Source organism: Branchiostoma lanceolatum, chromosome 13 (assembly GCF_035083965.1).
Source record: "Branchiostoma lanceolatum isolate klBraLanc5 chromosome 13, klBraLanc5.hap2, whole genome shotgun sequence".
In the NCBI taxonomy this organism is placed as follows: domain Eukaryota; kingdom Metazoa; phylum Chordata; class Leptocardii; order Amphioxiformes; family Branchiostomatidae; genus Branchiostoma; species Branchiostoma lanceolatum.
Genome location: NC_089734.1, coordinates 9,636,507 through 9,649,848, shown reverse-complemented (window position 1 = coordinate 9,649,848; position 13,342 = coordinate 9,636,507). Strand labels below are relative to the sequence as shown.

Here is a 13,342-nt window from a genome sequence, read left to right as displayed (position 1 = left end):
GTCCGTCTGGAAAAAAACTTGGACACTGATTCTTTTGTTAATCATTAATCTTTAGGGTAATTCATTCAGTTAACCGAGTAACTGGGAGCTTTTTGAGAAAAGAACAAGGCTTCTGAAACGCGATCTGTGGAAATGACAAAAAGCAATCTGATTATTGATTTATGAATCTGTAGGGTGGTCCCTTCAGTTTACTTCGTAAGTAGTTTGCAAGGGAGCTCTTTCAAAATCATAACTTACATGCCACACAACGCAGACAGAAAAATAAAAATCTGTATTAATATATAAAATGACACGAAACGACCGACAAAAACCATAGTAAAGGCAGAAAAAAAAACTGTACCATATAATTTCTTTCCATTCGATAATAATCTAATACATCTTTGAAATGAATGTCTGAGTATTTCGCCATGACGCATGGTAATACGCGTAACATTAGCTAAATGGAAAGTCGCCCAATTAAAGACATTTTTCATGTGTCTCGCATCTAACCTTCAGACAATCAATACATGAATAGGCCAACAGTGGTAGATTTACCTTAATTACACATCATGAACCGTGACTCATTAATTACCGGTACCTATTGTCTTCAACTGATCGTACGCGTCGTCTCGCCGCCATCTAATTTTCGACGACGTCGTTAGAGCGTCTAAGACACGTTTTCCATTGGTCATGGTTCACTTCGTTTAATCGTTACTGGAAGCATCATGGGTATCCTACAGCGTTTAGTTCCACAAAACGATGACAAACTGTCATGATTATGGAGAATTTAAAATGTTCGCCAACTGAAAATATTGATATTGGACTCGCCTCAATTTTCGACAGAATTGCTTAGTCCTTTTCAGCTATCTGAACTAATCGCTCTGAACACGTGGCTTTATACAAGTGTGACGTCATTAATGAGTCAAAGGTTGTTGGAAGTTGATATCGCCCCCCGTCCCGGTAGAGACAAGGTTGGTGCGCCCTGATGTAGATGGCCTCCTTTACTCCTCAGTCGAACATTGCAGTGAGTCCAACTTGGCGAACAGTTTGAATTCTCCATAATGTAATCTACCAGCTCAATTGAACTTTCATGCTAAACGGTCAAGACGTTGTCCTTCTGTACGAGTGTTCTTTGCAGATAAGAGCGTTGGTCGCTTTAAATGGAGGAAAGAAAGGCCGATTTATCTAATGTAATAGATACTAAGAAGGTCACAGGAAGGGGGAAAGAAGAGGCAGAATTAAGGAGGGCTTATGTGACCGCTGTGACTGTAATTTGTGAGGGTCAGGTTTGATGTATTTCTTCCCGTGGGAGCGACCTCACTAACATCCCGCCCACGTAACTACATGACTCTTTAGCAACTGTTGTCACCTGTCCAGAACAGTAAGTTGGCTTCTTTGAGTAAAAAAACTCAACAAACTGCTGGATTTATTTTACTCAAACAGCGTTACTGGTTTAAGCTATTTCTAAGCTACGTACAGCGGTTTAGCAATGGATGTCAATCGTACACCAATGCTAACATTAGACTTGCCTCAGTGGAAAAGACTATTGTAGAATGTTTTTCTCTTTCTTTGAAGATAGCGAACTTGGGACCGGGCCATATGGAAGCTCTTAATGGCCCGCCCTAGAAAACAGTAAGCCATCCTCTGGAAAACAGGGCTAGCCTGGAAAGTTTTGTCAACAGCTCTTTTCTCTAGTGGTCGCAAAAATGCGGCTCGCTTTTCTGCACTTGGTTCCAGATGATCTTTGACCTTCTTCCTGGCGAAAGGGACTCAGGACTGAAGGAGAGGGGCGCGTGGTGTAGTAGTTATTTACAACGCCATTTACAGCGCTTGGGGGGGGGGGGGGGGGTAAACACCTGTTCTTCTTATTACAAGTTTATGGGTGAGGCAGGCATGTCCCCCTGAGGACACGAGAAACACTTGATCGCATTGCGGCGTAGAATTCGCAGCTATAGCTGTAAACAGAGGCTGAAGGGGTCGGGTGTCAGGATCCAAATTCTTTCCATCTTTAGCATAGCCGAGTTTTTTTAGCTTTGCGGGAGTCCTCCAGGACTATTCCTCGCTCAAGCATCAAATTCCAACGGTTATGTAACCGCACTGTAGCACAAGGGAGTGCATTGTGTATGTGTACTCTCCGAGCAGATGTTGGATGGGGTGAGAGCATTACCTTCTTCTGTTTGTGTATGCAGTACGGTATTCTAAAGACCCGGAACAGTCTGATTTTTACGGGTATAGGCAGTTTTCAAACCGCGTGATAATGGGTTTTAGATGTTTTCCCTTCTCTTTTTAATGGGTAGAAGGCTAGAAGCATTACACTTCAACTCTGGCTAAGTGTCGGATGCATCATTGTTTATGCCTGAACATATCGACCACACGGAATCAAGTCTGGAGTGTATATACTACCGTGGAATTGCCAAATATTTTGACGGTTTATATCCCATATTCGGATGAACTATCAGCGGAACGCTGGCTTGCGTGTATTTGTCTTGTCGCGGGAATAATTTAGAGCCCAAATTACCGGCATGTGTTACGATCCAGACTCCAATTCCTGTCAGTAATTCTGTCCAAACTGAGATATTACCCCGGGGTCTAATGGGTCGTTTCGTAACTGTTATTACATTACACCAGCAACATACTACGCAGTGCACGTGTGCCCGGATATATGTCCGTAACCCTTTGCTTTAAACATAGCATGGTTTGTTCTGCGTAATGACAGTCATTACAAGTCAACCTTGGGTTACAAAGGTCAATTTTCTTGGCCTGTCGTGCGTTCAGTCAGGTCCAAGTCCTTCCGTTGACTTGTGGACTTTCAATTTTATCGTTGTACTACAGCAAACTGTTAAAGTATAACTTGGATGAAATGCACCGAACGTAGTGTACGTTAATCACAAAGGTCAATACTATAAACCAGGTTATTGTCATACTTGCCACTAGTCCTCGCACATTCGTAGATTACCGTGAAACTGGCAATCTATCCCCGCGCGTGGACAAAGTGTACCAGTTTCTCTCTTTTCATAGTTTTTTAGCTTTACTTGCACAGTGTTGCGCCAGAGGAGCTTACATGTGTGCGTTATTATCCAGGACATGCCTCTGTGGCCTTCGGACTCGCAACGCCTGGCGGTATAACAGCCAGAATTTCTGAAGCAAATTCTGTACATAGTAACATACACACTACACCACTGACCCCAGTTCGACCTTCTTCTAATCATCTGCAAAGCCCTGACGCCCTTCAAAAATAATTGTTTAGGCGTTCAATTTCTAGACTCATTGAGAAGAACTTTCTGCTCAGAGCCTCCCTGTAGTTTATCTGTAATTGCTTTTGGCCAAAGGAAAGTCCAGTAAAGTCGTTAAAGCTTCATACACATTCAAACTGCATCCACCATACCCCATCCCCGACGAGAAACGGCCAGACTATTTCCTATCGCTTTAAAGACCGACGCGGTGGATTTCAGTGTTTACATGATCAATATGCCTTTGCTGTGAAGACAAATATAGATAGTACCGCTATCTATAATGGCTAAAGCCGCCTCTGTTTAATAGCTTTAGAGCCAGGGAATCCAAATGCAGTGATAACAGAAGGTCATGCACAGAATGTTGTTGCAGCTTGCATAAGAAGGTGACCTCGGAGGGCCCCCTAAGGGTAACGAGTGTGACCTTGCCCTATATCAGTCACTGTTTCACAGGAAATACTAAAGGAGTTATTCTGGTCAAACTAATAAACAACAGGTGTATGAAAATCAGTTCTCTTTAGTAATAAGTTTATTACAAATTCCTGCCCGAAAGCTAATTGCAAATAACATAGTTAAAAGAACAGGGTACAAAATAGGTATAAAAGCAGCTAAACTAGATTATAAAAAAGTAATTGTCTATAACTAGTGAAGGGTTTGACTTCTCTTTTGTAAGCAATGGAAGATGTAATGTCCCACCTTTTCTATAATTTGTTGGGTTTTGTGGGCTTTTGGGGGGCGATTGTTTAAATTAAGCGGGAAAAGTTTTGAATACTTTCCAACCTCACTCTCATGCATAGCGTCCCACCTAGGTGTACTTTGCGTTCGAAGTTGAAGTAAAAGACAGTGTATCGTGCAATACGCGGTCTTTCATACGAATCAAATAGTGTAAGACGTAATGTAATTTAGCCGTAGGTATCGGACATGTACATATTTCATCTTATTTTCTTTTGACGTTTTAGCTCTTACTGTTAGCGCGAAAATGTAAATTTCTCTAAAGACTAAAAGAAAGAACTGACTCCAACCCACAGTACGCCTATGAGGGTGTTGACCCATGTTTTAAACAGAATGTTAATCATTACGCTGTTAATGAATAGGCGGCTTTGTTCGTCGCCTGGAGGCCATAGATGTGTTCTTTTGATTTCTCATGATTCATGGTCCGGATTACCGGATTTTCCCTTTTTGTCAAGGACTTACTTTAGAGCTTAGATTTTCGCGCATAGCCCATGGTTAGAGTCAAGCTGAACTATCTGATTGTGACAAATCGTCGGTCAATACATGAGCCATGATCGTGGAATGAAATATTTATGAGTCCTTTGTTAAATTGTCTCGCAATTGCTGCACAATTTTGAAAAGCTTTTACGCATAATTAGTGATTTTTGTTTAAATTTGAGAAGAAAGACATTGACTTTAAAAACTCAAATTCCGATAATGGCAATCGACATTTTTAAAAGCGTCTTAATTTGTTTTAAATATAAATGTATATGACATTGTTGCAACGTATGTGTGTATTGTTAGCCGCTATACGTATAAGTAAAGCTGTATTACCTAACGTTCTGTATGTGAGTCAACTGAACATCACAGGATCTAAATCTAGTAATAGTCGCTAACATGTACCCAAATGAAAAGGTACTCGTGTATGTAAACAGAGGGTGCTGTATTCCCACTGGACTGCTTGCGCATTACCGTCGACGTTTTGACACTATGACAATAGTACGAGCACTTAGGTGAGATGATGGTTACACTTGTCACGTATAATAGGGGTGTGGTGGGAAAATAACCGTCACTACAGGTGTCTGACATTTGAGAACTGACGTGTATTATATATTTGGCAGTGTGTCCTGTCAATATGAAATTGTTTTTGACACATAGATGGCGGTCCCAAACGCAACGAACGTTTCAAGCGTGTTTCAAACGTATTTGTTATTCATAAAATATGAATTTTCAAAACTGATTCAAAGGCTACAATTATGAAGTCATCTAAGCATGTTCTTGTTTGACGTTTTGACATTAATGGTTAATAAGGCCCATTTATCGGTAAGTAGTCCTCATCAAATGATAAATGTGTCCGACCTTTCGAACCTCTTTGGCATTTATAAGTTTCTTACAGGCCACATGTGGTCTTCTGTGCATTTAGCCCGTCTGGGCAGGAATATGCAATAAAGACTAAAGACTATTATTATTAAACTCTTGCGTCTTCAGACTCAGTCTTAGGCTATCAATATTTAATTTGATATTGTAAAACCCAATCTTTTGATAATAGATTTAAGATCCCAAAAATTCAAGAGCTATCAATATGTCTATAGGCAAACTAACCCAAACTCTTAGTAGGCTCTGCGAGATCCGGTGTCGATGGGCTTATAATGACATGCTTTTTATCTGACAGCCCACAAGAAACGGAATAGAATAGGAGCTGATATGTCATCAGAAAAAAGGCACACTATAATCCCGAGTAAAAACCGACTCGTAGAGCCAACCAAAGAGGCTGTAGCCAACTGTCAAGCTATGCATCTACCCACAGGTATCTACCCGATATATATAGAATGTCATATTCAGGTTTTGATGGATGATAACGTCAGCTTGGGTTAGCTTGTACACTTGTCTTTCGTAACCCTGTGGGTATTGCGGGCTTTTCATTCAAGACGACAGACCGCTATTACCGCGATCAATGAATATTTGATAGATTATCGTAAAGGTTTGTCTCTGAGTATTAGTGTCATGTTGAGGGGTAGAGAGGAGGTTTCAGACAGGTAAAAAGATTTCGTTCTCCTACGTAGAGCTTTGCCTGTAGGCTATGCAATATATACCTTGGGGAGGCTCTGCTAAACTGGGCTGAGGTTTCCACTTTTGTGGGCGTGGCATCCAACCAGCTGCCAGCCAATCAGAGAATCGCCTAAACGGTTTCTTTAGGTAAAGACGATTCTCTGATTGGCTGACAGCTGGTTAGAAGCCACGCCCACAAAAGCGGAAACCTCAGCCCGGTTTAGCAGAGCTTCCCTAGGTATAGGAGAATGCGTAGGAGAATGATGGATTTAGATGCATCCACCTTCTTTTCCGTGGAGATTATTCTGTTCATTTCAAGATATATCAACTTCATGAATGTGCGTCAATCTAACTTATTTTACAAAAAAATAGCACCATCGCTAAACTTTTAAGTTTAGAGATTTTTCTGTACATTTCAAGACATACTCAGTATCAACTTCACAAATGTGCGTCAATCTAACTTTATTTTACCAAAAAAATAACATCGTAGCTAAGCTTAGATGCTGAGGGTATTCAGAAGGATTTCCGCTGTTCAATCAGTATGTATGAGTCAGTTGGGTCTGGCGCACTCTGCCTCTTCCCTGCGTCACATGAACAGGTTGATTTGACCCCGTGCCCCACACAGCGCCAGATGAAGAGAGGCAATAACAGAAGACATATTCACGGGGCTTCAGACAATCAACCTGAATACGTCTGGCTCCGCCATGCCTTACAATGCGTCTGTAGGACTTTCACGTCATACATCAAAAAGTTCAACACCTTGTTTTCCATCACATAAAGGGGTTACTGTGAGATGCATGGCTGCTAGTACTTAGTACGAAAGTAGTTTTATACTTCACAATGATCTATAGCGTCTGTGACCTTCTTAGCTGTACGTCTTCCAGTTTTACAGCTTAGGTAATTATTCTGGCGCAGACTACGACCGCATTTCATCAGTTATACAATCACAGCATTAACCAATCGTTGGGTAGTCCACCTATGGCCTAACGACCAGTTTATAGAGCTACAGAATCCACAGCGATACGACTAACAATCTTTGCAATCCTAATGCGTGTGCGCACACCCATCAGACTAAGCCGATGGTTTGCCTTTACTGAAGTTTGATGCGTTCTGCTATTCCAACGATAAAGGTTTGCAGTTTTCATTGGCGAAGAGTTAGAAGTTATAGTAAAACAGGCGCAACCTTTTTGACATCTTGCAAATTCATGAATATATCTTTTCATGTGTAGGGTTTTCCATCTCTGAAATGCGTTCTTTACAACTCTACTGTTGAGTATTACTTCTAAATCTACAATTCGGACGACGCGTCGGAATTACCGAGACGATAAAACTAGATGACAGGAACTCAAATTGCGTGTTTTTATGACGAGCTATAAAATGTTTGAACGTGATGGGACGCAAATAAAGAACTCTGCGTGATCCGACGTGATTGCGTGAGTCTACAGATTATTGGACATGATGCCCCTGGACATGCATTTATACTGATTAGAATACTTCATTCGTTCTGTTCTTCATGATATTATATGATATATCAACCCCCAGGTGTGTGGAAGTGGAGCATAACTTGATTATTTTTACATCCCGTTGACATATTCAATATTTTATTCGTCACTCGTTTGTGTTTATCGACCATAGAAAACAAATAATGTGTCTCTGTTAAATTTTAGGTCGCAGAGAGAGCGCGGCGAGAGCGCCGTCCTAGTGGAGTGGGGTATAAGAGCTGACGTGTGAAGAATATAAGACTGTTCCCTGGGTGTTATGTACGGCTTGTGTGTTCCATTAATCATATCTGACAGCCCTGCCTAAGAACCAAAATGTCGCCCGATGAGTGGTACTGCCTGGGAGATTTTCTGTCCGACCTGCGGAAAAGAAAATAGTCTATGGACTTGAGTTTCATCCCTTGAGAGAAGAGGTTTAGGAACAAAATATATTTCCAGATGGTGCCCTGATACTGTAGAATGACAAATATTGAAGCTGTCTGGGACACGAAAACATTGTTTTCATCCAGAGAACGACAAACTTTGTTTTCTTACTCTTTTAATTTCCGCGTGACAGACGAGACTGACACGTTATCGGTCGTTCGATATCATTTTCTTTTCTTGCTAGATTTCCTTTCATCAGTCATTTACCATTGGCCAAAATTAGAATGTTATCCAGATCCGCTAAGTTCTGGGGTTACACTTCACCAGCGATTCGACAAGAAAACTTAAAAAGACAGAACAGATGTGCCACGGATGTGACCTCTTATCATATAGCTATCTAGCTACTCATAGACATTGAAACGAAACATGTGGGTAGACGGAAGTATATTTTTCCATCACATCAACTCTCGACTCTGCAGTAGAGTACTTACAGTAGATGCAGGTGTTTGGCCCTTAGCTGGAGTCCCGCCCTTCAAGAGTCTTCTGCAATACGAAAATCTCCTGGAGGGTGAAGTTGAAAATCCTTTCACTTTCTCTTCACATAGTGATGGAAGAAACATTGATCGAGTCGGCTTTTAGAGGATATACGTAGGGCGATGGAACGACAGGGAATATGGCACCCATACGGGTTTTTAAAGCCCGTAATGGAATGGCGGAGGCTTTAAAAAAGCCCCGGCCATTCGAAGCAGATACGTAAAGCCCCTGTCGCACATAGCCGACCATGGCCTCCCGACCTTCTCCGACTATGGCAAGGTAATCTGTGGTTGAGACTCAATGAGAGTTGGTTGGTTGGTTGGTTGGTTGGTTGGTTGGTTGGTTGGTTGGTTGGTTGGTTGGTTGGTTGGTTGGTTGGTTGCCTACTAGTCTTTAAAAGTCGTCCAAGCCAGCCGACTAGAATTCAAGTCGGGGAAATCATATTCTGCCGGGATGCGATCAGAAGAACGAACTGGAGTTAGAATAAGCTAAGATGGGTTCCAGGCTAGTCCGAACCCAGCGCCGACCTTGGTTGAGGAGTGGTCGGGGGCAATGTCCTGGGAAGGTCCTGCATGTGTGACAAGGGGTTGACCCACGAGTTGAGTAGCCTCAGATGCAGACTCCTCCCGGTTGTTTTCTTTTTCAAGTTACAGATTTTATACTATTACATTTTTTTTCTTATTGCTGGCCAGCAATAAGAAAAAAATGTAATAGTATAAAAACTGTAACTTGAAAAAGAAAACAACCGGGAGGAGTCTGCATCTGAGGCTACGAGTTGAGTTCATATCATCTGACCACTCCAGGTCACCGCTGTGAGAACTGTTTCAGACTGTTTTGTAGAAGCTCAAGTTGAGTTTTATTTCCTGTGCCCCATGGGGCGGACACGTCGATTGTTTTCACAGGTGACGACCTAGAATATGTGGTTACGTACATGTACATGTATACACAATTCTGCTATCGGAAAGTATTGCCACTTCGCCCCAGTGGTGACTGGGTGTGGCAGTTTATTACCTTCGTCAAGAAGGTTATGGTTTCGGTTTGGGTGTATGTTGGTCTGTTTGTTTGTTTGTTTGTTGTTTGGTTGGCTGGTTGGTTGGTAAACAGAAAGTCGTGGATGGATATATATATATGATATTTGGTGTGCTGGTATGGTAGGTGTTGGCAAGGTGAAGAAATTATCAGGTTATGGGCCCCCTAGCGGCTTTTCACTGTACTGCAGCAACTTTCGGTTTTGATATCTTGTGTTCAAGACATGATACAATCGTGATTTTTGTACGTACGTATCTTAGGTGATGATGGACATAAAGAATGCATATTAGGCAAATCAGGATCTTATTTACTTAATTAATGATGAAAACTCCTTTTGTTTACTTTTTCTCCCTTAGTCAGCTTTTAGAGCTGCTGCGGTTTACAGTCATCAATAAGTTTCCACTTGCCTCTACCGGATACACGTGTGCGAACCTTCATAAGCACCCAGAGCTTAAAGTGCCTGAACAGCGCGGTTGATGAGCTGAAATTCGGCTAAAATGGATGCAATCCATAAATGAGAGTGGCGTTTGACATTGACTTGATGTTTGGCATCTAATGCATCTCTTGTCAGAAGTACATCCACTTACCACCGTCGTGGCGAGCATTAACGATTGGGGGGCTATACATGTGGGATGCGGGATTACCACTATTGATCGAGTTGCAGATAACCGCGGTAATGCCCCGATCTTTCTGAGAAAAAGAATAACCCTTTTTTAGCCTTAAAACCTAGACGTAGATTTGATAACTGTTATAGAGTGGCAACCCTCACGGCTATGTGTTTTCCTGTAACGTCTGTTTTGGACACCCAAATTATTCTGCAGAGTGTCTTGATGTGAATATTGTTTCACCATAACCAAAGTACAGGCGCCAGTTGATTCTATTAAGTGGAATATTCATTCGTTACGGAACTCATGGGTCTATTTATGAAATGTTTGAATCCCTAATTGACATGGCACAGACGACAGACTCTGTGTGATTGGTAGTTGGATGAATCTTACTAATTGGATTATTATGTGTCTGCTATTGATAAGAAGGAATTTGTCTCTCTGGTTCTTGTCTTATATAATACCAAGTACTCAAAACAGTTCAAGCTTGCATAATGAGTGCGTCACAAACTTAACGTTGCAGCAAGGAGGTTCAATCTAAACCCTTCTTGGTTGTAGTCTACGTGCAATGATAAGATAGGGCTTAGACTGAATAAGAGACCGTTTCAGCTTGTCCAGATATACATGTATTAGTATCCGGGACTTGAATTCTTGGTTTGAAATGCTGACTGACTCTGGGAGTTAACGTAGACAAAACTCCCATCGCCACAGTCACAGCCCTGGCTGATATCACTAAAGCCCCCTTTGACTGGACCCGCGGCACGCTGGCGGCGTTGCTGCGGCCTTCACTGGACCCGCGGCACGCTGGCGGCGTCGCTGCGGCCGATCGAATTGACAAAGACGAATTTAATCGACAAAAACGAATCTTTTTAAGCTTTATGTGTTTTGTTGTCTTTTGGGTCATACTTGTACGTTTTGAATGATATTCCCATTATCAAGTCAAGGGTAACACAAATCCAGTTTGGGACGCAGCGACACCGCCACCGTGCCGCTGATCTAGTGAGAGGGGGGCTTAATGAATGAGCGCTTGCTGGTCGTATGGTATCTGCCAATAAACTACGATTAACCATGATGGAACCCAGCGAGGTGAAAGATTGCCCATTTCCTTGTGAAATGTTTGAAAGCGTATTGTTATCAAGATAAAGCGATTTCCACAGAAACCCCATTTCGCACAGGATAAGTGCGGGAACGAACCCTTTATAACTGAAAGGTCATAGATAAACATTAAGGTCAATGTTAGGGATCTTTCAGTACTGTTGCAGAGGGGGGGGGCGTTCTCGAAAGCTAAGATGAATCGAAATATTAAGTGTAAGGGCTGGGGGTATGTGGCAATAGATTGAAGTTCTAAATCCTACCCCTGTCCTTAACCGCTGAAATGGCCTAGTGGGTAGAGTGTTCGCCTTGCACACGGTAGGTCGTGAGTTCGATCCCGGCCGAGTCATACCAAAGACTAAAATGGTACATACTGCTTTCTCAACATTTTGGAAATTTTAGAGAGTATGGAAGTTAAACACACAGCCGACCAGCCCGCTGCTGTAGTGACTTAAGAGTACAGAAATGGAGATGGGCGCCACCCCTAGGCGTCTTATCAAGACGTCTGGATACTTTTTAACCCCTGTCCTTGGTGCTGAAAGACAGTCTCGTGGTTCTACTGCGCACACGATCAGAAAAACACACAGCGGTAAAACGTTAACTTCCTGTCTAATTTTGTAGAATGGTAACTTCGTACAAAACTAATTTTCACTGTTACCTATGCATATAATTTGACCACTGTATCTTTTGCTTTCGTCTCGCAGTGACGTTCTGTTCACAACCGATGGCTGCGGACGACTTTGTAGACTTCTGCGGCGACATGAGGATGTACGAGATGTACTGTGAGAGCTGTAAGTACTTATTCCTCAAGGCCATCCACGGCACGGCAAACAAAACGCACGGAGACCTGTCGCTGGTCCTGTGCAGCTGGCCGGACGTCATACAGTAAGTGGAAAGAATCTTTATCATATTTTACAAGTGCACAGAGTTATCCCCATATATATAAAGTCTTTCAGTCAACTGTATTGTAGTTTTAGTCGAGCTTTAGTCCTAATTTTATGTACCAAATTTTTAATCCTAATCCGTTCTACTCTCCAAGCAGAGGTTAGAGGGGATCCTTACTTTCTTCTGCCCTTCCAAACTCTGTTTGAAGAGTAACCATTATCATTCAATACTTTTGCCAACTAAAAGCACATAATTACAAAAGACTTAAACCAACCACCCATCATGAAGGGGTCACGTAGAAATGCCTTCAAAAATACAAAATTCTCCTGTTTATAATGTACTGCAATAAATAGATATGTGCCCAGTCAACACGACACAATACACCACTGGGTAACTGATCGAAGCTTCCATCCCAACAATAGAACGTTCAGAGGTTGATGTATGGAACTTGGTTTGTTAGTTTGTGTCAAAGATCAGACACAAACTACGTGACTGACGACTGAACAGGTTTACTCAGGCTCTAGACGTCAGTCTGTGTCTGTCTGGAAGAGATTAGTCTCCGTGACAAAAGAGGATTGTTTCCAAGAACAAACGAGCTTCATCCTGAAAACAATTTCAGAAAATTACGAGATATAATTATGGAAAGTAAGGATGCAGTAAAGCTGTATATAATGTAGAATTTAAGGTCACAGAGTCACTTTGAGCAGACAGTATTGACAGTCGTTCACCCTTCAGGCGCCTAATGACACAATCTTAGTGTAATAATGTTTTATTCGACGATATAGCTCATTGTTTGGATTGCGTCTGATTAGGTCAATGTCAAAACACTTCACGGCGACTGAGAGTCTAGATTATATGTTTTCAGTAGTTCTTTACGACACTGTTTAGTCTGTGACTGATTTAGCATTGAAGTGAACATAAGCATGCTCTATACTGAGGTGAAGGTTTATTGAGTTAAGGACTTTTTCTTCTGGGATCAACACAAATCTCGTTGTACATCAGGACGATCCCTAACAGCAACGTGGCGCCAAGCAACTCTATCCTAGGAATCTAGAATGATTTGAGGCAACAGAAGTCGTACAATTTCATGAAAACCGCGTTTATTTCATATGTTTTCTACTTCTCTCCGTCCAACAATAGAAAACAATTCAATGGCCACAGTCCGGCTACGCATTGCAAATTTTTCTCTGCGTGTCAAAAGCGCCATGTAGCGGATTGAAGTAGAACGGCACAAGAGTAATCTTGCCAATACGATTTTACATTGGTTATGTAAGAGCGCCCCCTAGCAGTCAATGAATTAAATGATGCAGATTGACTGAAGCATAATAGTAGCTGCCATTGATTGGTAAATTCAATTGATGTGCGG

The 13,342-nt window shown here is 41.9% G+C and overlaps 1 protein-coding gene across 8 annotated transcripts in view; it reads left to right on the top strand.

The window, feature by feature from the left end:
- LOC136447480 (receptor activity-modifying protein 3-like) overlaps positions 1-13,342 on the top strand; it is a 46,604-nt gene that overhangs the window by 30,346 nt on the left and 2,916 nt on the right. For all 8 annotated transcript variants that reach the window (XM_066446465.1, XM_066446466.1, XM_066446464.1 and 5 more), the window contains one exon: positions 11,796-11,976. Coding sequence is in view for 6 of the 8 variants with exons in the window: in XM_066446459.1 (XP_066302556.1) it covers positions 11,796-11,976 (181 nt within the window). In the remaining 2 variants the exon portion in view is untranslated. The remainder of the gene's footprint in view (positions 1-11,795; positions 11,977-13,342) is intronic.